The sequence below is a fragment of the Macrosteles quadrilineatus genome, unplaced genomic scaffold, assembly GCF_028750875.1.
Source record: "Macrosteles quadrilineatus isolate MER2022 unplaced genomic scaffold, UCM_ALF_1.0 Scaffold_5__1_contigs__length_97177068, whole genome shotgun sequence".
In the NCBI taxonomy this organism is placed as follows: Eukaryota; Metazoa; Arthropoda; class Insecta; order Hemiptera; family Cicadellidae; genus Macrosteles; species Macrosteles quadrilineatus.
In genome coordinates this window covers 9,405,981-9,428,749 of record NW_026542598.1, presented here as the reverse complement: position 1 = coordinate 9,428,749, position 22,769 = coordinate 9,405,981, and the positions used below count along the sequence as shown (strand labels likewise).

The following is a 22,769-nucleotide window of genomic DNA, read 5'->3' as shown; positions in this document are numbered from 1 at the left end:
TAGTGTTATATGTTCAACGTTAAAAGTTAATGACGATATTATTTGTATCCAAAGTCAATGATGATACTAAAGTATTAAAACAGACAGACCCTATGTACATTATGGACATGGATGATTTACAAGCATCCTCCCATATATGGGTTTTACAAACGGCCAGATTTGGTAATATATCTTTTTTAAATTCACTTTTATTGTTTTTAGTAGGTACTTTACTTTAGGAGTCACTTTACTTAGGTAGTAAATCTCCACCCAACCATAGTTACACGGTTTGTTAGTAATTACTTAATTATTAGATCCTTTAATTGGTTGATTTTGGTGCAAGTCAATTTACACTAGGGAAAACGTTGATTCTTTTTCCCGTTCCACAAAACAACTGGCCCAGAAATAAGATATTCTCTTTCCGGTAGGCCTACACGCCATACCACTGGAGGATGAAACAGGGGATTAGACAAATCATAGTTAATTAACTAGTTAATAGCTTTTGATGATTTATGTTTGTGTTTCATGGTTTTAGACCGCCAAAACACGCTATGTCAAAAAATAAATTGGAAAACAACTCAAAAATTATTGATTGAATATCGAACGCATTATCACGTTTGTTTATCAACATCGAGCATATCATAAATACGAATTCCCTTGTCAATTTTGTAACTTTTGTATGATAAGTAGCTTATTACATTATTGTTAGCTATAAGTTTGATATCAATGAAAATATGATCAACATTAGCGCAACCCAATCTCATGCCTATTCAGAAACACATTATTAAAAACTACTTGAATTATTGAGATGACGGGATTTTGAGAAAGGTTGCTTTTAAAAATATTTAAAACGAAAAAAGAGAAAACACGGTATTGGGTTGCTGATTCTGTTAACCAACGTCGTCGTTGGCCACTGAAAGCTCGTCCAAAAAACCGAACACTTCATGTAAATAGTTTCAAAGCATTAAATTGTAAAACGACTGTAAAAAAATAAGAATTTCTCCTGGTGGATGAAAATGCTCTCACTTACCTTGACAAAACCATCCTTCGTTTGACCTTGAACTTTTTAGTACAAGAAAAAAATCTCATCAAGTTTATGAACTTTAAAATAATTGTAAAAACAAGATGATGCATGGCAAGCATGTCCTCCTTCAGATTACCTTTCCTGAGATTAGATTTATGTTTTTTTTATGTTTTCAACAGTTGTTTGTCTATCCATACCTAAATTTTAATTTAGACTTAAGCTCATTAAGTTATCTAAAAAGTACAACGTATTACTCTAATGCATAATATGAATTTACCAAGCACCATTCATTTACACCAATTCATTTACACCATATAAATATACATTTTTCCAGTTTTTGTTTGTTTAATAATCCGTATAATTTAATACAGTCCGTAGCCACGAAGTGAAAAATAAGTTATTGTTAAGGAATCACCAGTTAATATATTGCACATATTGAGAAGATTGAGCTCGTTCTAAAATATTTCTAATTTATTTATGTAAAACAAAGTCACAGCACACGGGGTTGGCTGGCTGGCTGGTTACGCGATTACTATACTAAGCGTTCATCAAATGATTCAATAGTAAAAATTCATTTTACCTCTTTTGCGGATTATTCATCCTTTAATCTCTGCCTTAGTTGTGGCAAAGCATAAACGAGCATAGGCTCAGGTAAACTAGTTCAACCTCAAGTGGTGTACCACAATTTTGTCTAATTTCGCGTACGATTTGCGTGAAATCTTCACGTGCCATCAACAGAGAAATCGTTACAAGTTATGTCTGAGCTTCCGTGACTTCAACCACAGAAAACATAATACTATAAATAACCTTAGTATATAATAATAACCTATAAATAGCAACGGGTTTTAGTAGTATGTTTTCTGTGCTTCAACAGTCGTGCTTTTGGCAGTTTTTCTAGTACAAATATATTTTCGCTTCATACTGAGAAAAAACAAACGCGAATGAAAAATTGTAACAGGTTTGCCAAGGAAATTGTGCTGTCATCAGATTAAAAATTCTAAACCCATGTTCATTAACACGAAAACTTTCCTTTAATTTTTCAAACAGAACTGCTCTTCTTCAGCAAAAGCTACTACAACATTTTATTCCATTAGTTTTGTTGACATGTCCTTATACTTGTAGAGTAAACATTTTATTCATTTTTCTCAATATAGAATTTTGAAACAAGCCCAGATTAATTCAGGTATTGGGTTTGCTATCCAATATGTCCAAGCTGAAGCACACTTCTTGTTTTACTTAAAGAAAACCTTATACTAAAAGAACTAAATGATTAGGGAACTTCATATAAACCGCTCTTATTTCATTTCCTTCAGTTTCTTCTCTGTCGGTGATTCAATGGAAATAAGGGATTTTAAAATCTAAAACTAGCTACAAAACATTAGCATGTTAAACCGGCTAATTTGCGATCCTTAGCCTAGCCAAGCCTACTACTTAATGGAAGCTTATAAAATTACACCTTATGACTTTAAAGCGAAATTTAAAAGTCCATCAGTATAATCAGTCACAAAATAATAACACACAGGTTTAACCAGTCATCGTCCAAGCGAGTTTTTTTATTCGTTTCGATCTACATTCGTACACGCACTTCTCTAGTTGGATCATAACGTAAGTTCTAAGTGAAGAGAAAGGATGATCGGATTTTAGATTTAGAGTCTATGATACTGATAGGCTTATTGAATTATTCATAGCTGTTTCTCACTCCCAAATTAAAAAGCATAATTAAAAATTGTAAACTCACAAACAGTTTCTGGCTTAGCTATGGGCAACTGCCCAGCATGCCTCCTATGTTTTAGCCGTTTGGCGGAGAGCAATGAAAATATTCTTTAAATTTTGAGATGGTGATTTAGGTAGGCTTAAACCAAAAATTTATGATGTTACGTTTAATTCTTGTAGTTAATTATCCAAGTCAAGCTGTGGCATTAATCAACTATAATATAATATTTTTATCCGTCACAAAATTGTGTACGGTCAGCCATTTCAAAACAAATTTAATTGAAAAATATTTTGCACAAAAAGTCCCAGCCTACGAAAAAATGTCGCCAGTTAAAGTACGAGTAGACATTTATAAAATAAAAAACTGTATTGTGATTTTTTACCCATTTACTGAAGGGCTTTAAACCAACAGAATCACAGAATCACTTCTATTCAAATTTATGACCGTGGCGTCATTTACCATTACCATTAACCTCCTAATTACAAGATCTAAAACCACTTCTACCCACATCCTAAAATCCAAGTCAGCAGGAAAAACCGTCAAAATTCCGCCAACATTCCCACACATTCCATGCATTATTAAAACCTTTAATTCAACCTACTTCCGAACCTTTTATTTAGCTAAGGATGGTCGTCTGCCAATAAATTAATACGGATCACTTTCACGGATCCAAAAAGTGAGAGCCGTGGAAGTGGAAGGGGAGTCGGCTGAGTCGTGGCCTAAGTGGATCACATCGACCAAGTGGCACGCCACGGCCAGGACCCGGTCAGTAGTTAGCTGCGCTCTGTCCAGACGACAACGAGACTGCGCAGACGCACTGAGGTAGGCAACGCCAATACGCATGCGCACTAGTCACTCTATAGGTTACTCCTCTCTTATAGCTATATCGCCCGTATGGATCAGGTTAGAATTTTTTCTCTTCGATTTGTGTTTGAGTGGTTTTGTTTATTCGTTATTGGTCTTAATAATTTTTAGTAACACCCCCTGGATGCGTATATTAAAATTGAAGGTATTTTAAGCTAGTTTCCCAGAGTAAAATGTTAGTTATGGATTTTTTAATGTATAAGCCAATTTTTGCGTGGCAAAACTTAAAGGTTCTTATCGTTAAATGTAGCATATCTCATATAAACTATCATTGTGGGAACTGTAAATGGCTTTTTATATATATGTTCTATTTGAATGACAGATTTGCTAAAGCCACACCTTGTAGATAGTATGCCTATCATAGTACAGTATATAAAATTAAATGTTAAAACGATGCGCAAAGAAGATCTATGTAGCCTTGTTAGTCAAAAAATCAGTTGTTCCTTGCCTTTTTAGCTAGGAACAGTTAATTGGTTGAAAGGCAATACAATAAACACCACCAAAAAGCTACTGTCTTTTCTCAGTATAAAACCGGTGACCGGATTAAAATGGCAAGCACTGTCATTTTAACTTATTGACCTTTTTGACGTTTAAGCGTTGACCTTTTTAACCTTTTGCTATTTATTAGCAATTACGACTAAGTTTTAAAGCAATGTTGGGTTAGGTTATAGAGGAAGGAGGTAGATAAAACATTGTCCCTTTTATTTCCCGTACATAGATACAATTAGAACGCATTTAATTACATGACATAATTTTAAAAGTTCTAATTTAACTAAAGTTTATGGTGCTGACTAAAAAGTGAGTAGGCTAATGGATGGACATCAGACGTATGCGTGACTCTGATGTCCCGGTATTTTTGTCCGCAAGCAGTCCAAATGATGGTCCAAATAGTAATGTCAGTGTTTTGTAATTATAAAGCTGCCGTATGCCCGTATCTAGTTCACTACCCATCGCTCACGGAGTTGTACCAATGTAGGGTTTCTTTAGGACGAACATAAAATCTATTTACGGGTTCACGGATAGTTTTAGACTACTTATAGTTATCGGGTGCCGATTTTGAGTTTGTAGGACCTGTATACATAATTATTATGATATCGTTCTATTTCGTAGTAACTAGTGGGCTTCGCCCCGTTTGACTTCAAAAGTATTAATAAAACTATTGATTACCATACCGGCTTGGGGGGCATTTAGAGTAGCTTTTCATTGTTACTTCGAAGAACAATGGACTTAATAAGCTGTCAGGTCCATAAGTTGGCCCATAAAAAAAGGATTATGCATCTGTAAGGAGTAGGTGTGTTCTATTAAAATAACTTTTTTTTCGCTCCCTCAGTTTAATATTCAACATAGAACCAAAATAGAACCGTTGACAATATACAGAATTTGACATATTCCATCCCTAATTTAAGTTTTGGCTAGTAAAAACCATGTAACCATGTGAAAAAAGACTTCGTTTAAATGAGCCACGAGTACGCTTAATCAGGCCCGTTTTTGACCATGTCAGCGCCCTAGGCACAACTAATAGTAGCGCCCCTTTGCAATATATAACAGGGTGACCACCAACCGGGAAATCCGGAAACGTGAATTTTTATGAACCAGGAATTATGTGTTAATTTTCTACCTGGAGACGGGAGGCGATAATATGTCTCCACAAGGCCTCGAGGGATGATCAGAACTTTGCCGCGATCGCATGAGATGATAATAATATCCAAACGACCGCGGGATATGATCATGATTTTACCGCAATCGCGCAATACGATAATGAGATCCACAGAGCCTTGAAGGATAATCAGAATATTGCCGCGATCACATGATACGATGATAATGTCTAAACGACCGCGGGATATGATCATGGTCCACACAACCACGGAAAACAGTCAGAACTTTGACGCGATCGCGGGAGACGGACGATGATGACGTATATACAACCGCGGTAAATAATTAACATCTTGCCGCAATTGTGGGAGACTGTTAAGGTGTCTTCGCGGCCGCAAGGGATTATCAGTTTACCGCGATCGCATGCAAAAACGGCCACATTTTTTTTTCTTTTTTCCAATTTTTTGGCGCCCCCTAAAAAAGCCAATTGCCTCACGCCCTAGGCACGTGCCTACCTTGCCTATTCGGTAAATCGGCCCTGCGCTTAATATGTCCAAGTACTGATGCCGGTTGAACACTGAACTTTTCAAGTCAAATTGAAAGGATAACTTAGGCCTATTGTTAGCTAACACTTTCCACATCAGCGATCTCCCTAACAAAAACTGAGGCAGAAAATGTGAATTTAGACAAGCACATTGTGAATGGTTAATCAAAAATATACGCCCCTTTTCATTTAAAATTGTATACAGCTTGTCCATATGGATGGAATGTTTACCGCTACTTTAGTATCCAAAAGTGAATTGTGGAACGCAGTGGTCACCGCGGTCTCCCGGAACGTAACAGATAAACACATCAGGTCATGCAAGTTCCCAGAATCTCATTGTTAAAAGAGATTTCAATGCAACAATAGAATCAGCTGATCCACATAACATTCCCAGCTGTGTGGACTACTTACACTTCAAACTCCAGTTTTTTAGTTTATTCATCCCATACATAAATAATGTTAAACCGACTTAATGTAAGTAGGCCGTTATGCATTGAGTTTTAGGTTATAAATACTTGGATTTGTTCTCAGTTTACTTTTCAATTGAGTAATTCCAATATTTAATTACAACATTTGGGCCTACTATTGTGTTGCTAACTAATGCAATGTATTTTTAGTGGTAAAATAAGGCTTGCATTGTAACATTGGTTTTGAGTAGTGCAAGTACATGTTGTAAACAAATCGTAATCATATTTGAATATAGGTTTCAAGTGTGCTACGTTTGAGTATTCTGATTACATATGCATGTTGATGGAATGTTTATCTTTTATTTTAGAGCAAATTTTACAGTTTTATATTTATTATTTGCATTAGTAAACAAGCAATAGGAAAAATATATAGTTGGATTTGGTTAAGTAGGCCTACCTAACACGAATAGTAAAAAAAAAACACTGTCTTGATTCTGAAATAACATAAAGGTGATAAATAATTAATGAATAAAAAATATGTTTGATCTATGTTTATAATTTATTTTCATTTCTTGTTCTCAGATGGGGCTGTTTACGTTAGTGAGTAAAGTAGTGTTCCTGATAGCAGTATCGGGGTTATGTTATGCTGATGAGCAAGATAAAGAAAAACCTCAGGACATAGCCACTCCTCTGAAATCAGCTGTTCAACAATCAAATGTTCACTTTGAAGCGAGATCAGCTGTTGAGCCACATATCATTGATTCCGCAACCAAATCAGCTATTGATATATCAGCGGGGGAAGAAATCAGTTCAACAGAAAATGATTCAGGTAAATGTCATACAGTATACAAAAATTTATTTTAAAAACATCCTTATATATAATACGTGAAGACAATTTCTACGAAACACTACTCCTCCGTTAATAATGGACGTATTTTTAAAAACGATGTGTCAAAATTAAGTATTTTTTGTGTAGACGCCCACTTTCACAAATTTCTCCTGTAAAAAAAGTCCTCGAGTTTTGCCCCATAGGCCATCAAATTCCAATGTATTTCTTATGAAGAAAATATTTTGTTTACTTAACAGACAAATAATTTGTATTATTTACAGCTGTTCATAGTAAACACATGATACACACAAGAGTGATGGTATTCTGAGTGAGTTCGGTTTTAGTTTCAATAACTGGAGTGGAGTGATTGATTACCGGTACATTATCTTTGAGTTGGCTCTTTTAAGTCATCGGAAATTATGACTGGTATTGGTTTTGAAATAACGCCTGTAATACTTTGCAATTTGCTCGAATTCGAGCAACAGGTGCAGTAGTAATTATTTGTTACTTGTGTAACTATTGGCCTATCTTCATCGAGATAACTAAGTTTTAATTTTTGTATGAAATATATTTATCTACAGGTACATCTTACATAAATTATACATACACATCTTATATAATTATAAGACTTCTACAATTACAAAAAAATCGAGCCTAGGTAAAACAAACTTCTTGAAATGTTGCTGTTTCTTAAAAATAGGAAATTTCAAATGTCTAGAATTTAGACATCTTGATGGATATTTGCAATGTTGGAACGACATATTTTTATTCTTATTCTAATACCTTTTTTTATTCTTGTGAACTGCGAATAGTAATAAAATATTTGAATGGCATGGATTGGACCTTTGCCATTCTTGTCTTTATCTTTTATTTAGTTTTACTCCAAAATTAACAAGCAAGAATCATTTTGAGTTTGTACTTAATTAACTTACCAAATAATTTCCAGAATCGAGAGGACATGGGATCAAAATCAAGAAAAAAAAGCCAAAGCTGAAGAAAGCCAAGAAGTATCTGAAGAAGTTCCTGCCTTTCCTCTTGATTCCTCTGCTGATTCAAGCTAAGCTGATTCCACTCTTCCTCTTCAAGCTGAAGCTGATAGCTCTGAAGGCTTTTGGAGTCGGCAAGCTGGCTCTGCTGCTGATAGCCATCAACATGATATACACATTGCTGCACAAGGGATCTCAGGATCAGGATCAGCACTACAGCAAGGTAAGAGGAAGAATACAAATAAAATAGACAAATATAACATCTACAACTACAATTGAATTGCCAGCTGATAAGTTGACGTTTGAAGTATTACAATTTTACTTCTTTTCTCTCAATCCTTGAACCCCATTAGTCTGTTAATTTACCATACTAGTGCTGTAAAGTAAGTAAATCATGCAGTAAAGTGAAATGTATGTCTGTGTGTTTGTAACACCATTTTGTAAGGGAACGGCCCAACCCCTCCATATATCTAATGTTGACCTTTAGTTCAGTATCAGTTAATAGCTCTATGGCATCTGGGGCCAGAGTCAAAAAAGATTCTCCTATTGAAATTGAAATGACATTGCACCTATTTGTAGAGTGTATTTTCACTCTGTGCTCAAACTGACTACGTCTCTATCAAACATTGCTGTATTCTTACCAGTAGCTAAATACCAAGCACTTTTGATTAATGAATGATGACAGCTAACTATCATCTCTTTGAACTTGAACCACAAAGAGTAGGTTTCATCTGTGCATTGAATCAAGGCCCCACTAGATTGAATTCCTTAGACTCTGTTCATAAGGCAGAGTTTGTCATTAGTCAGTACCCAAAAGAATCTAGAGACCCCAGCATTGGCGATTTCTTCTATTATCCAATAAGAACAGCTAAATACAGTTCAGTCACCGTACGGGTTGGGGGGGGGGGGGGGGTCTCCTTCCTCAATGCTAAGTTCTGGCACCATAATGGCTTTTAACTACTGAGAGAGACTTTTAAAGACTGTTTTGACTTAATAGAAGTTTATTTTATGATACCGTTTACCTATCTAGAAAAAAGTATGGATCTCTCAAGCTAGAAGAACTCAAGCTAGAAGCTAGAAGAACGGAGAACACTCTCCAATTACAGGTTTTTTAATTATTTAATCCTTTGGACTTGGACAGCTAGTCTGAATTATTGTATGTGATTAGCTTCATGCTTGTATAGTTCTGGAGCCTGTAGATATCACTAGATGTGTTGGTAGACATATTTACTTCGATGGGTTGGTAGACGTATTTACTTCGATGGGGTGATGTGATGACCTCCTATCTTTTTCATCCCTACAAATATCTTCTTTCCAAGGGTTGTACAATGTTTTTGCAAGTTTGCAATTCTCCAAAAGTCTGTCACATAATGAATGTTTCTGTGCAGGAAGTACTAGCCTCTGAACACTACGGATACAACGGAGGACCCGAGTATGGAGCTTGGGTCAACAAGAGGCTTTTCAACGTCGCTCAACCTTAGACCACCTTGTCTGCTCACTTTGCCATATCCAAGCCAAAGACTGTACATCGTTATTAATTTATTGAATAAATATTTTTAGTTACATTTAGGTATTTATCCCTTCAAAGGCCAATTTGTACTCATATATGTTTTGCGATCAAGAGTTGAATGATCAATCGGTGAAAAATGGTTCATTTTAGGTAAGACGGTATTGAAGAAAAATCAGTCTATGTTAAAATACTAGATGGTAGGTTTGCCTTGCAGGGATAACATAGACGGTCTTTGGGAGACAACCTCATCATTGAATGGTTGAAAAAACTGGTCATGTTTCAGATATGTAGTAAATGTTATTATGTGAGAAAGATTCTATTGTTTAATGTAAACAAATGTATACATCCCTTGATGGGAAAACCCCAGCACATTCCTCCTTCCGTTTATAATGACAAGAATTCAACCAAAATCTATGCAAGTTAATTTTTTAGCATAATAATTACTATCAATTTGCCATGTAAGTATCAAAATACATTCTTTTAATAAATATACTCAAACTGCCAGTAAATGAAAATCTACAATGTATACTTATAATATTATAGTTTATAAAGAAATAAAAAGGCAGCAGCCAGACAACTCTGGCTTTAAAACAAGGTAAATGTTCGTAACTAGATCTTCTCCTTTGATTGTTATCGTCACTGTATCATTAACTGTAGCTTGAGACAGCAAAACACACACTACTTGTTATTTGCCATTAATTTTGAAACACACTCTCTATAGCAGTAAATGTGTAAAAACATAATTCTGAACCAGAAAATTTTTCATACAGAAGAGGTTCAAAATAAAATAACCACAAAGTTTTTTTTACTAAAAATGTATTAGTTTTGGCACAAAAACAACATAATTGAGGTAGGCCGCATTAACCTAGCTGTTATTGAGTAAAATATAGTTTTCTCCTCTACATTTGAGCAGTTGTAGGAACTTTGACTTTATATTTACAATTCACAATATTGACAAGTTAATCAACACAACACAGAGCTATGTAAAAGCGAGATGACTAGAGAGTTTTGGTGATGGTGGGAGACTTGACGGGAAGTAACAGTTGAGGGTCCCTCTCGTCTTCCTCCATCCAAGGTATGGACGTTATGTGGTGGTCCTGAGACAGAAACAATAAAAAATAGTTATAGCGTTGCATTAACCATACTCTTTCTGTCATGAAATAGTAACACTTGATTAATGGGCGGTAAATCACAATATCTTAAAAAAATATCAATTTAAATTTACCAAAAATTTTTTAAATGAATGTTAGAAGATGACTGTGATGCATTTTGATCTGATGAAAATACTGGCAGATATTTTGAATCCATTGCAGCAATTCTTCAGGGCAAGCTACTGTTTCAGTTAAATTGTAGTGTTTCTCAAAGATGGATTATTGCAGTTAATTCAAACCGTTGTCCATTTTTTTCACCTGTTCAACAACGCAGCTAACTTCCGAAGACCACGATTAAACATCAACGGTGATCTTTGATCGTAGGTTTAAGGAGCCGGTGTAATCACTAAAATCAGTCTCAGCTTTGCCACTGAGGATAACACATAATGTAATGGGCGAATCGTCTCGTTTTATATATGTAATTACTAATTTGACGCGGCTCTCATCAGAAGACTGAGAATTTGAATTTAGTGATCAACATTGATGTTCAATTTGCCTATGTTACAAGTATGGATAGGATAATTAACAATTACATACTACTACATGTAAAATACATAATGGAATGGAATACCAAATGCGCTGAAGGAGTCAAAGATATAAAATTAATAAGAAAAAATCAATTTTGGTATGATATGATACTTTCAAGGTCACATAGCTCTAATTATTGTTCTAGCTGTATACTTTCCCCGAACATTTTTAGTCTTGTAAATGTTTATAAATAACCATATAGATTAGTTAATTCATTGCATTTTACCTTCAACTCGCTGCTGTGGTGATATCCGCCGCGGCTGACTGTCAGTTGAAGTTTGTCACCGGCTGAGGCGATTAGTGGGACTGTGAGGCAGCAATCCAGATCTTCTGTCTTGGTCTCGTTCACCTGTCAATTATGGACAAACCTATTAGAGTTAACAATTAAAAAAAAACAGTCAGTAAACAATTATAGTAGGTAATCAACGATAGTATACAACTCATAGTACCTAATCAACAATAATTGTGAACAGCTAAATAAGATAAAACACACGCAGTACTTTGTTACTGAAAAATTGGCTTGAATTGGAAGCAAACTCCCTAGTATGACAGGGAACTTGGTTATATTTGTAGAAAAGATAATCTTAGCCTCCTTTAAACGGCGCACTACTTGCTGCTGCAACTAGTGTCGTTGGAAGTGTATTGAGTTAAATGAAAGCTTTTAAACTAGATAGCGCACCGCAGTGGTGCCGTTTGGAAATGCCTTTGTAATACAAAATACCTCATCAGTGAAGAAGTGTAATTAATCCTTGCAGTGATGCAGGATCTACGAGTTATAGCTCATAGCTAAGAAGGAAAGATCATCAAACTATGTAATTGACATTAAGATATCTTTGTAGTACTCAACATTTCCATTACAAAAGTTAAGATGCGTAAGTTATTCTTTAAGGTAGTGTGAACTAATATTAATTATGGAAACTTTCATTGTCAGTTATTCTATAATCACTGTATTAACTGTATGTGCCATTGTGTCTAAACAAAATACAAGAACTTCAGGATCGTGGACAAACAAGTTAGTAAAAATATTTTAGTTAACTACCACCCTTATTTTGACGTTCTGTGTATTATGCGAATAGCATTAGGATACAATTTTTTTTGTATTGAAACAAACCAAACCCTTGTTACTTTACCACCCAGCAAGCATTGTACCTGTAGTATCCTGTCGTAAGGCTGAAGGACCTTGCAGGAGTCAGCTGGACCTCCTCGTCTGATCCTGTTTATGTACACTCCTCTCTCATACAAGCCATCCGACACACTGAACCCAAAGTCCTCATACACAGGATCTTTGTACAGTGTTACCTGTGATGATTTAGACACATAATTATTTAGACTTTTTAATTTTTTTTATCACTGATTTGAGGTTTTTGTTTGCTGAATTAGTATGAAAGCGAAAGCTAAAGCTCTAGAAAAACAAACTGACACACAGACAAGAATCAAATCAATGCTAAGTTGTTTGTTTTAACCCATGGAAAAATCTGTTTAGGTTGGATAAAAATTGTGACTAGGTATGTTAATTTCCAATAACAGTCTTGAAAGAAATTAAACAGAGGGAGTTTTATAAAATAAGCCTAATAAAAATTCTAAAGCTGTGGATGTAAATTAATGTCATATTAAGGTGTTTTCAGCATAAGCTTTTATCAGTTAAAAATCGTAGCATAGAGCTTTAGTGTAAAAAAGTCTATTAAATATACTAAGATTAACATTTAACAACATACCTGAAATATGTGTCCATCTTTTTTCACATTTTCTTCTGACGTTTCTCTGTTTGGTCCTGTGACTCTTTTAAAGAAAGTGTCAAACGTCACTTCAGGATGGTTAACCTCCAAATCTTCAGAGAGAGGAAAGTTGGCTGCTTCGTCTTCAAGAAGATGAAAACCTCTTCGACATCTTCTTGGTGACGACATGACGTTGGCTTGTATCTCATGGTATCGCATCATACTGTACAACAGGACTAGGAGTCTCAGTTAAAATGTAAACTATTTTTTAGAATTAAAATACACAAGGTATTTTTTTATAAAAAAATATATTACATATTCATAAGGAAAACAAACTTCTTTAACGTATCATTGATTATCAAAAAGGTTTTGGGATATGTGATAGGACTACTCATCAAAACAATAGCTGGAACATGACCTAAGGTCCTATTTAACCTGTTATTTTACAACATGTACAGACATGTAAGAGGTTGGCGGCTTCCTTAAACCTTGCATATGAATTCATCTTGCAAATGCAAACATAAAAAATATCAAATGGAGAACTAGTACATTATAAGATTGTCTACTGATAAATTTTGGTGGCACTGATATTGGTAGCAAACCTAAGATATCGCTGCCTTGGTTTCACAGTCTGTCGCACTGGCGACCACTAAACATCATTGGTTATGAGAGGCAAGCTTATCCACATATGGTGCAGGTTTCACTTCTATTATCTTTTTAGCTATTTTATGAAGTAACTTAATAGTCAAAGCTAATAGCTACTACTATCATGAAAAATAAACCGGCATAAGAATAACACTCACCCAATACTAGAGCTGCGCCGATGGTTGGGAAGAGTGTTGTTTCGATGTTGGTAGTTGACCTGCAGAGGACAAGGGGGAGAGGGAGGGGCAAATTTTTGATGGACCATCAGCTGACCTGTGTAGTCGTTCAGGACTGACTCTGACAGTCTGAATGATGAGCATGTGTCTGCATCTGTGAATATTAAAAAAGAATATTTAAATGTTTGAAAAGATGAGGTGACGTGAATACATGAATGAAATTATGTATTTTACTCGTTTTAATGTTTCCCCAAAAATAGTTGCCGCTCTTAATTTTCTGTACTCATCTTTCAGTACAGACCTTGCCAAGTTGACCTTGTAAAGTTGACCATAAGAGTGTCTTTTTAATGATGCAGGGACACAATGATTCATATTTTAACCTAAGTATGGGTGAAATGATAGTAGAATGGTGTGAGATGCTATGTTAAACTTTTTACTGCTGACTAACAGCTGTTTCTTCAGGCAGGATAATTTTTTAAGGCCCAAGTTGCATATCATTACTTTTGAAACACCAGCACCCACCTAAGTGAAGTTTTAAGCCTGATGAATGCAAGATGAGTGTAGACTGAAGTATCTTACCAGATTGCACAGTGTTAAGGCTGTTGGTGCTGTGAAGACCCTTGTTATTGGAAGTCCAGGCTGCATTACATGTCAGGATTGGACTGTCGCAAGACTGGAGCGGTTGTTTCCTCCGAACAGTAGCGCTTTCTGAAACCATCGAGTAGTATTTTAGCGAAACAACCTTAAATAGGATGGGATGCCCTTTCCCATTATAAAGGGTGATTTAAACACTATTTATAATGGTAAAACTGAAATGCCAAGATAGAGATAAATTAATGAGATGGATTAATAATATTATTTGTTTAAATTCATTGTTAAGCCCCTGAGCTGTAGATATTATTTGTAAGACTAGATTACTTACGTCAATAGCTCATTGAATTTCATTTCATGTTTCAGTACATGTTTCGACACATTGTCATCTTCAGCTGAGTACTAGTGAAGTTTTTATTCACCATATGGTTTCGTCAATGTTCAATTAAATAAACACGTAACACGTAACACAAATACGACACGACACGGAACATATACATTTACAACACGTAAAGCTTTAGACATGCAGGCCTGCTCGAACAAAACACACGGTCACGCCGCGGGTCGGGGACAGACTGACTATGACTATTTGTTTATCCAGGCTTATCATTGTTATCACGGAGGCAGTGGACAGCTGTTTCTTTGGTAGGAATGATAGAATTGAATATCGAGTTGGAGATAAAATTTAGTTTTTCATTCAGAACAAATTCATTTTCGTCGTTATTTTTATGAGCTCTGTATATTTCGTATTCCTCCAACGTGTCCAATTTTCTGCCCTTTTCACAAATGTGGAGTATTTCTAGACTGTCTTCTATTGTTCCGAATGAGTGGTTATTGTCGCTTATATGTTGGCTGAATGCTGATTTCTGTTTGTTCGTCCTAGGGTTTGGTCTGTGTTCTTTAAATCGTGTGTTAAACCCGCGACCAGTCGGTTTAACACCTTACTTTACGATCAAACTGGTCGCGGGTTTAACACTCGATTTAAAGAACACAGACCAAACCCTAGGACGAACAAACAGAAATCAGCATTCAGCCAACATATAATCGACAATAACCACTCATTCGGAACAATAGAAGACAGTCTAAAAATACTCCACATTTGTGAAAAGGGCAGAAAATTGGACACGTTGGAGGAATACGAAATATACAGAGCTCATAAAAATAACGACGAAAATGAATTTGTTCTGAATGAAAAACTAAATTTTATCTCCAACTCGATATTCAATTCTATCATTCCTACCAAAGAAACAGCTGTCCACTGCCTCCGTGATAACAATGATAAGCCTGGATAAACAAATAGTCATAGTCAGTCTGTCCCCGACCCGCGGCATGACCGTGTGTTTTGTTCGAGCAGGCCTGCATGTCTAAAGCTTTACGTGTTTTGTAAATGTATATGTTCCGTGTCGTGTCGTATTTGTGTTACGTGTTACGTGTTTATTTAATTGAACATTGACGAAACCATATGGTGAATAAAAACTTCACTAGTACTCAGCTGAAGATGACAATGTGTCGAAACATGTACTGAAACATGAAATGAAATTCAATGAGCTATTGACGTAAGTAATCTAGTCTTACAAATAATATTATTTGGTCAGTGATTAAATGTTCTATCAAGTCTATAATAGTTTTTTTACAAGAAAATTTAATTTGGGGTTCTTTATATAAATATGGTTGAATCTTTGTCTTTGGCTGTAAATACATCCAAAACCTCGGCACTGGCTGAAGAAAAATACAGATTTTTCTTTTGTTAATTCCTCCACACAGTCAACTTTTGACGACCAAGATCGGAAGACTACTTTGACCAAAGAAGCCTTTATAGTTTATGTAAATTGTGTTCTTTGTAAATACATTAAATGGTATTTATGTAATGAGTCAAGTGCAAGTGAATCAAAATTAATTAGGTAATTTGTGTCTATAAATATTGCATAATGATGCTCAAATATTTAAAGGTATCAACTTAATCCAAATCACACTTATTGTGTGTGTGCACCTACTATTCAAATTCAAACTAAAAATATATGGCACATTACTATAACACAGACAAAATTTGGAAGTATGCTAATATACACTTATGATTTAACAAAACGTTGTGCCAACCACTGATTTACAAACATGATTGATTACACTCTTTATACCTAAACCAAGTGGTTGTTGAAATAGAACTGTGATTGTTTATGTTATGATCGTGACTCATCAGTAGTAATTTTACCTGACTTGTAGTAGTGAGGCACAGAAGGTGGACTTTGCTCATGCAGACTGTCCCAAGACTCCACAGCGGAATCTACTGAAGGAATCTCCGGACTGGAGTAACCCATCAGGTCCTCCCTCACCACATTGGCTGCAAAAGTAAACAACAATGATGTGTAAAATAGTAACTTTTTATGGTTGAAAAATGATGCTGTCCTTGATCTTTGGACTTCTAATCAATAATGGTCCTGGCTCAAGTAAAAGCAGATCTTGAATCAGTAACAAAGCTGCATGTCACTCCTTATCACACTCATCAATATCATGACAGCTTAACATTACCTGGTTACTGAATCTGAGGGCTTGAAAATAAATTAGTTCATTTTGCAAGATGATTATGACCACGTTTTCACGATATTTAACCAAATTATCATCAGCACAACTGTCACAATTATTTTGATATCAAAATGGCCCTTTTTGTTTTAAAGTATTTGTACTTTCAAAGAGATTATTGTGACTTTGACACATCATAATTTGGCATCAAATTTGGATATTTCCAAGTTGAACATAATGGTACAGAATTATGTTTATCACTGGCAGTCTATACAAAGTTGCCTATATGTTTTTAGTAGAGAATGTGTTGAAGTTGACTGGGCAGATGAGACTTAATATACGTATATATTTAAAAAAATGATCTATTTACCATTAATAGTGGGAGTTTTCCTACCAACGCAGAGTATGACCCGATCGTTGGAGCTCTGCAGTAGGTATATAGCAGTGGACAACGGCTCTTGCCCAAGACTTCTGCTGTCTATGGCCAGTAACTCATCTCCTATCTGGAAGGAATGTTCAGATATCAAGTAAAAGCTTTGTATTTGATGATTTGTTTTTAATATTTCAAATAAATGTGTTAAAAAAAATAAAGTACCGTAGCAAAATCTGTCTGTCACCTGCTAACTAGTGAGAGAATCAAGAGTATTCCGTTTCTAAAGATTCTTTGATTCTCTGGAGTTTAAGAACATTTGATCAGCAGCATCAAAGTATTCCACACACCTGTAAGGCTTGCGACTGCTCGGCTAATCCCCCCGGGGTAAGAGCTGAGATGATGATAGGTTCACCGGGATCTTCCGAGCCTGCGATGGTGATACCAAGAGGCCCTCCATTGCGGCAAAACTCCACCGTGTGAATGGAACTGTAACTCTCCTGGGAGTAGTCTACAAAATATACACGAAAATTAGAAACAAGTTCCTACAAGCAAAACTCTTAGAGGAAGTGAATTTAAACAAGTTTTTATCTACAACAAATAGTGATTGGAAAAAGCAGATTAAACTAGAAAATTATCATAGGAACAATCATCTGTTTGGCATGAAATGTTTCTAACATACAAAATCAAAAAATTCAAAAACCGTCTCACAGTAAAAAGAGGGTGTTTTTACAAAAATATAACAATACTTGTTTTTGTAATGCAATGACTCATCAGCATACTGGCTTTGGTAAATACATCTTATTATAATGATTTGAAAAATGTATTAAACAAACCTGTTTTAATACTTTGATGATTTCAAGCTAAAAAATTTTGCTATTCAATGAAAATTTGCAAATCTTTCTTTGTACACTCCCTTTTTTTACGTATTCTATGTGGCTGCTCTGTAATCTGTAGCAAACATTTGAGCTAGACAAATAAACATTTCATTCAAAGCCAACCTCCACTCATCCTTTATTGGATTTTTTTTTTAAACAGGTCTTTATATATTTTAAAAATGTAGTCTCTGCAAACTAAGTCTGATAATTTACGTGATTTAGTAAATTCACACAATTATTAACTGAGTCTTGTCTATGGTCAAAGTGGTATTAGTTCTCCCCTTTTTAATCTAAACGTTCGATCACAAGTGAAGGTAACTTATCATGCATTCTGATCCAAGATGCAATTATTGTCATTGGGCTACCAATTCATGATGCTATGTAACAAAAGGTCGATGTTAGATGGTAACAAATGTGTACAAACACACAAAATAGACCATCAGTCATACCATCAGTTCCCTTGTTGACCACCAGAGTGACGATGTCCTGAGTGGAGTGTAGTATCGCCACCGCCTGGTCAGGACTGAGATCTGCAAGGCTGTGGTTGTTGACGGAGAGGATCCTGTCTCCGGGACTCAGCGTTCCGCAGCGATGAGCCACCGAGCCTGGCCGGATGTTAGAGATTGTCATTGATCCTCGGTAGAGGTTGCATCCTGCAGAAAGTAATGATGTAGCTCTTGAAACTTTCAGTTGTAATTTCGGAAATTCTTTTCTGAACAATAACTCTTAGAAGTAAATTCTTTTTTAATTTTTTTCCCCATGATGTTGACTCAACCTAAAAGAAGGAATGATCTGACGAGTAAGGATAGTTGATATCAAAGAAAGCTGTTTGTCTTCCAAACAGGACAACCGTTATGAAATATCACCTACTGATATTGTTGTATATGATAACAACAAAAGGGATTCAAATAATGAGGAATAAATTAAAAAGTTAAATCTTGGTGATTGTACAGGTATCATGAATACCAATAAAAGCATTTTACATCTTCATATGCCTTAAATGACTATCAATTTGTACATTTTACAGAAATGGTATCAGAAACTGACACACACATTCCTCCTCATTACCTCAACTTCAAATTAACTAATTTTTGTCTATATGCTTATGGAAGGACATATATGTGGTTTAAGAAAACAAGAGTTTTTCGCTTCTAAGGATCAAAAACCAAAAGAGTCACTTTTTACTTATAGTAATGTAAGTAAAAAAGCCCTTACCCCCAGGCCTTACCATGGGGACAACTTAAAATATGTTTTTGTTCACAATACAGCTGCCAAAACAAAATCAAATTAAATTTTTTATAAGTTTGCAATAGATTTTTTCCATACAGTATTAAATTCCTCTTACCTGATATGGTGATTCCAAGACCAGCGACTTTGTTATTCGCCAGTTTGACTGTGAAGATTCCTGAAGTAGGCATGACGGTTTGTGCGATGGCGAATTCCGTGGTAAGTGTTACGGACGGCATCTGCATGACGGACTCGAGAGTCTGAGGTGTGGCGAGTGGAGGGGGTGAGTTGCCGTTGATAGCAACAACACGGTCCCCTACCTGTAGACTGCCACATCTGCAACACAACTTTAAGTATTACTTTGAAATAATAGCTATAACATCGTGGTCTAAGAAGTAAAACCATGACATATTGCAGATAAGTAGGACTGCCTGAAGAGTAATCATCTGAAGATGGCTATTTTATAATGAGGCCAAACATCACCTAAAGCTACTGGCGATGTGAGATGGGTTTTCCCTAAAGACGACAATATAAAAACTGAAAGTAAGGTCGGCCGTAAGAGAGCAGAGAACTAGAAACGACTTGTTGCATCACATACCAAGGGTTGTTTTTTATGCTGATAAAAGGGGTTTTATTTACTTTGGGCCGGCTCAGTACACTAAAATCAGTGCACTTCCTTGCACAATAAAATCACTGTCTTACAAAAATGTTAAGAATAACCTGAAGAATTTGTAATTATAGTCTTATTTGGTTTTGTAGTGTTAAGAATTTTGGTTTAGTTTAAGTCCTGACTTGAGTCAATTTGTAAAACAGTTTTGTAACTGAAATTCTCTCATGAATAAAGACCTTATTTATTTATTTTACTTAGTTAATATTTTGTGGTTAAGTTTGACTATGGAAGCCTTTCCATTCATACATTGTAAATAAGTTTGTTGCAGGAATGTTATGTTGTTCAGAATTTGTGTAATTGATTATAAACTAATTAATTCACATTTAGTTTTAACTTTTACAAACCATGAATTAACTTACAGAAAAAAATTAAGTGGAAAGTCAACTTCGAATTCAAGATTAAGATTATGTTTTTAAGTACTTTCCTTCATACCTTTGCTCGTTTACAAATCGTTTCTTCTACTGGAAATCCATCAAGAGCTAATTAGATAAAGTTAACTACTTTTCTTTTTTTTAAAGTACCTATGAATATAATACCGGTAGCGTTATTCATCAGTAATTGCCATCAAGCTTAACTCATTAGCTACCAACTATACACAGCCCTCAGATACAGAGGGGTGGGTTAATGGGAACATGTTAAATAGATAATGAGTACAAAATATTGTAAAACGTATTTCGCCACTTGTTTTGTGATGATAATAAGAGAGTACCTGCAGAGTTAATTTTACCTGAAGCAATTAAAATTAGGTTAATTTTGTGTAAACATCTTGATATAATTTAAAACAAACTCATTCCCTTGTAGTTCAAAGTCGCAGAACTGTAAGTTATGTTTTAAAACCTTTCTTGCATGATTTGTCTTTAAATTTCATTCCCAATTCATAAACAAAATGTGAGTTTAACATTTTTTTATCAAAACTAGTAAGAAATACATTACTAATACTAACCTTTCCGCTGGACTTCTTGGCTCAATCGCAATAATGTTGGTCCCCAACTTGGGGTCAGGTCCAAGAGTAATACCAAACCTATTTTGAGCATCACAGTTTAACGATATTGATAAGTTCTTCCGTTGGTAAACCCCTCCACTAGTCGCCTCAACCTCTGAAAGTAATTAAAAATGTTTAAACTTTCTGCTTTTAAAATGAACTTCAACCACTTATAAATGAAATTGAAATAGATCTAACTTAGGTGCCAGTTTATTTTGGAGTCACCGTATGTAATTTTAAGTGATATTTTAGTAATAATCATCTTATTGCTAAATATTTATCAAAACAACAATGTAAGTTAAGTAACTAACCTGTTTCATTAAGTGAAGAATTGGAAAATTGCAATTTTTTCATGATTGGTGAGGGGGTCTTACTTAATAAAGCTATATTTTCAACATTATGGATATCTCTTGAATGTTTTGAGCTCTGACTTGGACTCGGACAGCTGTACAAAGGTTGGGGATAACCTGAAAAAAAACATAAACATTTACATTTTTGATCTTAAGCCTCCAAATACACGAGTCCTTAATAATTTCCTGCACAAGAGGACACACTGGATGGTGTAGTAGAATCTAGCACATTTGGCTTCTTAAAAAGTCACGTTTAGGATATACTCCATTTACAAAATGTAGGCGGTTTTCCCCTCCACTTGATCCTACCTTTAAAATAATAACCCTACAACTGAGGTTTGCCAAAGTGTCAGTCGGCGCTGATTCATATATTAGGCAAAAAAGTGGAGGGGAACTTCCCCTCAAACCGCCTGAATTTTATGAACGGACTATAGTATAGTCAGCCCATTGTGTAATGATGAACTAACGTTTTTGTGCTGCGACACAGTAGTTTGGCTTGGAGCTTCAAGGTTTTTGAGCTGCGACACAGTAGTTAGGCTTGTAAGTAAACTTTCCCTTACCTGCACCTACATCCAATACCACCTCAATCCTAAATTTTGTGTCACCCATGGCTAGGACCATTTATTACATGTCTTGCAATAAAGGATAACTGGGTCTAGTTTCAAGTAATCAGGACAGAACCGACAATTTTACATTTGCCAGGTAAACTTATTAAACAAGAGATTACCCAAGGTAAAACCTCACCTCTGTACGACGAGGATGAGGAAGGCAGTATTTGTAGAACACAAGAGCTGCCAGTCCACAACAGCTGATTAACGTCTTCAGCTGTCATCTTAGTGTCTTCTACACAAATGTCATTGACTGCCAGAATCTGATCTCCTGGTAGCAATGCGCCACAACTGGAAAAGTCACAACAATTATCAAGGAATTTGTGTGGGGAACAGAGGGAACTTGAATCTAGAATCATCTAAATATTCCAAACAAAAACACATTACTCTCTGATCAATAAGTCTTTCTCCTTAAGAGATTCCTCCTCAAAAGACCTCCCCATCCTTTAGGAAAAACCCATTTTGGAATACTGACACCAACAATGTTATTAATTAATTATATGATGATGGTGAAAATGCTAAATTCTTTTTGGATAATTTGTGAATAAACCAAATAACTATTTGTTCAGTAGCATTTTATAATAGTCAGTGTCAGTCAGATTTTGTTTTAATTTTAAAATGTTTTAGACTATTTTCAGCAACTAGATTTATAATGAAAATAGTTGTTACTATTGAACAATATGCACTCACCAGAAAGTCATGAGACCATGTTGCCATCATTTGTCATATCAGTGATATTACATTGGCAAAAGACAACAAAAGCATCTTCTGTGTTTTGCTGAATTATAAACCATTCAAAACCAATTTAATCCATCTGTTTGTCCTTTGGTAATGTAACCAAATAGGAAAACTTTCCCTCAACCTCACAACATGTCAAACATTCAATGGACATCAAGATCATGATTTAGATT

General features: G+C 35.3%; 2 protein-coding genes across 2 annotated transcripts in view; one reads left to right on the top strand and one right to left on the bottom strand.

The window, feature by feature from the left end:
• Positions 1-3,502: 3,502 nt before the first annotated feature.
• Positions 3,503-9,505, top strand: LOC128995999 (uncharacterized). The gene is made up of 4 exons (XM_054421102.1): positions 3,503-3,539; positions 6,708-6,954; positions 7,901-8,163; positions 9,329-9,505. Exons 2-4 carry the CDS (start codon positions 6,708-6,710, stop codon positions 9,419-9,421), a joined length of 603 nt encoding a protein of 200 aa, XP_054277077.1. The 5' UTR covers positions 3,503-3,539; the 3' UTR covers positions 9,422-9,505.
• A 779-nt stretch (positions 9,506-10,284) lies between these two features.
• The window catches only part of LOC128994577 (glutamate receptor-interacting protein 1-like), a 41,204-nt gene continuing 28,719 nt past the window's right edge, over positions 10,285-22,769 (bottom strand). The window contains exons 7-20 of the mRNA XM_054419226.1: positions 21,995-22,149; positions 21,212-21,367; positions 20,862-21,015; positions 19,367-19,584; positions 18,471-18,674; positions 17,494-17,654; positions 17,144-17,276; positions 16,466-16,594; positions 14,245-14,373; positions 13,648-13,819; positions 12,845-13,067; positions 12,279-12,428; positions 11,356-11,478; positions 10,285-10,547 (exon numbers count right to left, since the gene is read on the bottom strand). Of these exons, the coding sequence (XP_054275201.1) occupies positions 10,449-10,547; positions 11,356-11,478; positions 12,279-12,428; positions 12,845-13,067; positions 13,648-13,819; positions 14,245-14,373; positions 16,466-16,594; positions 17,144-17,276; positions 17,494-17,654; positions 18,471-18,674; positions 19,367-19,584; positions 20,862-21,015; positions 21,212-21,367; positions 21,995-22,149 (2,206 nt within the window). The 3' untranslated portion in view covers positions 10,285-10,448. The remainder of the gene's footprint in view (positions 10,548-11,355; positions 11,479-12,278; positions 12,429-12,844; positions 13,068-13,647; positions 13,820-14,244; positions 14,374-16,465; positions 16,595-17,143; positions 17,277-17,493; positions 17,655-18,470; positions 18,675-19,366; positions 19,585-20,861; positions 21,016-21,211; positions 21,368-21,994; positions 22,150-22,769) is intronic.

Excerpts from the sequence above, each read along its gene's own strand:
- LOC128995999 (XM_054421102.1), top strand. The coding sequence starts at position 6,708 with ATGGGGCTGTTTACGTTAGTGAGTAAAGTAGTGTTCCTGATAGCAGTA. Across the intron at positions 6,955-7,900 it reads TTCAACAGAAAATGATTCAG|AATCGAGAGGACATGGGATC; the intron begins GTAAATGTCATA and ends AATAATTTCCAG. Across the intron at positions 8,164-9,328 it reads AGGATCAGCACTACAGCAAG|GAAGTACTAGCCTCTGAACA; the intron begins GTAAGAGGAAGA and ends GTTTCTGTGCAG.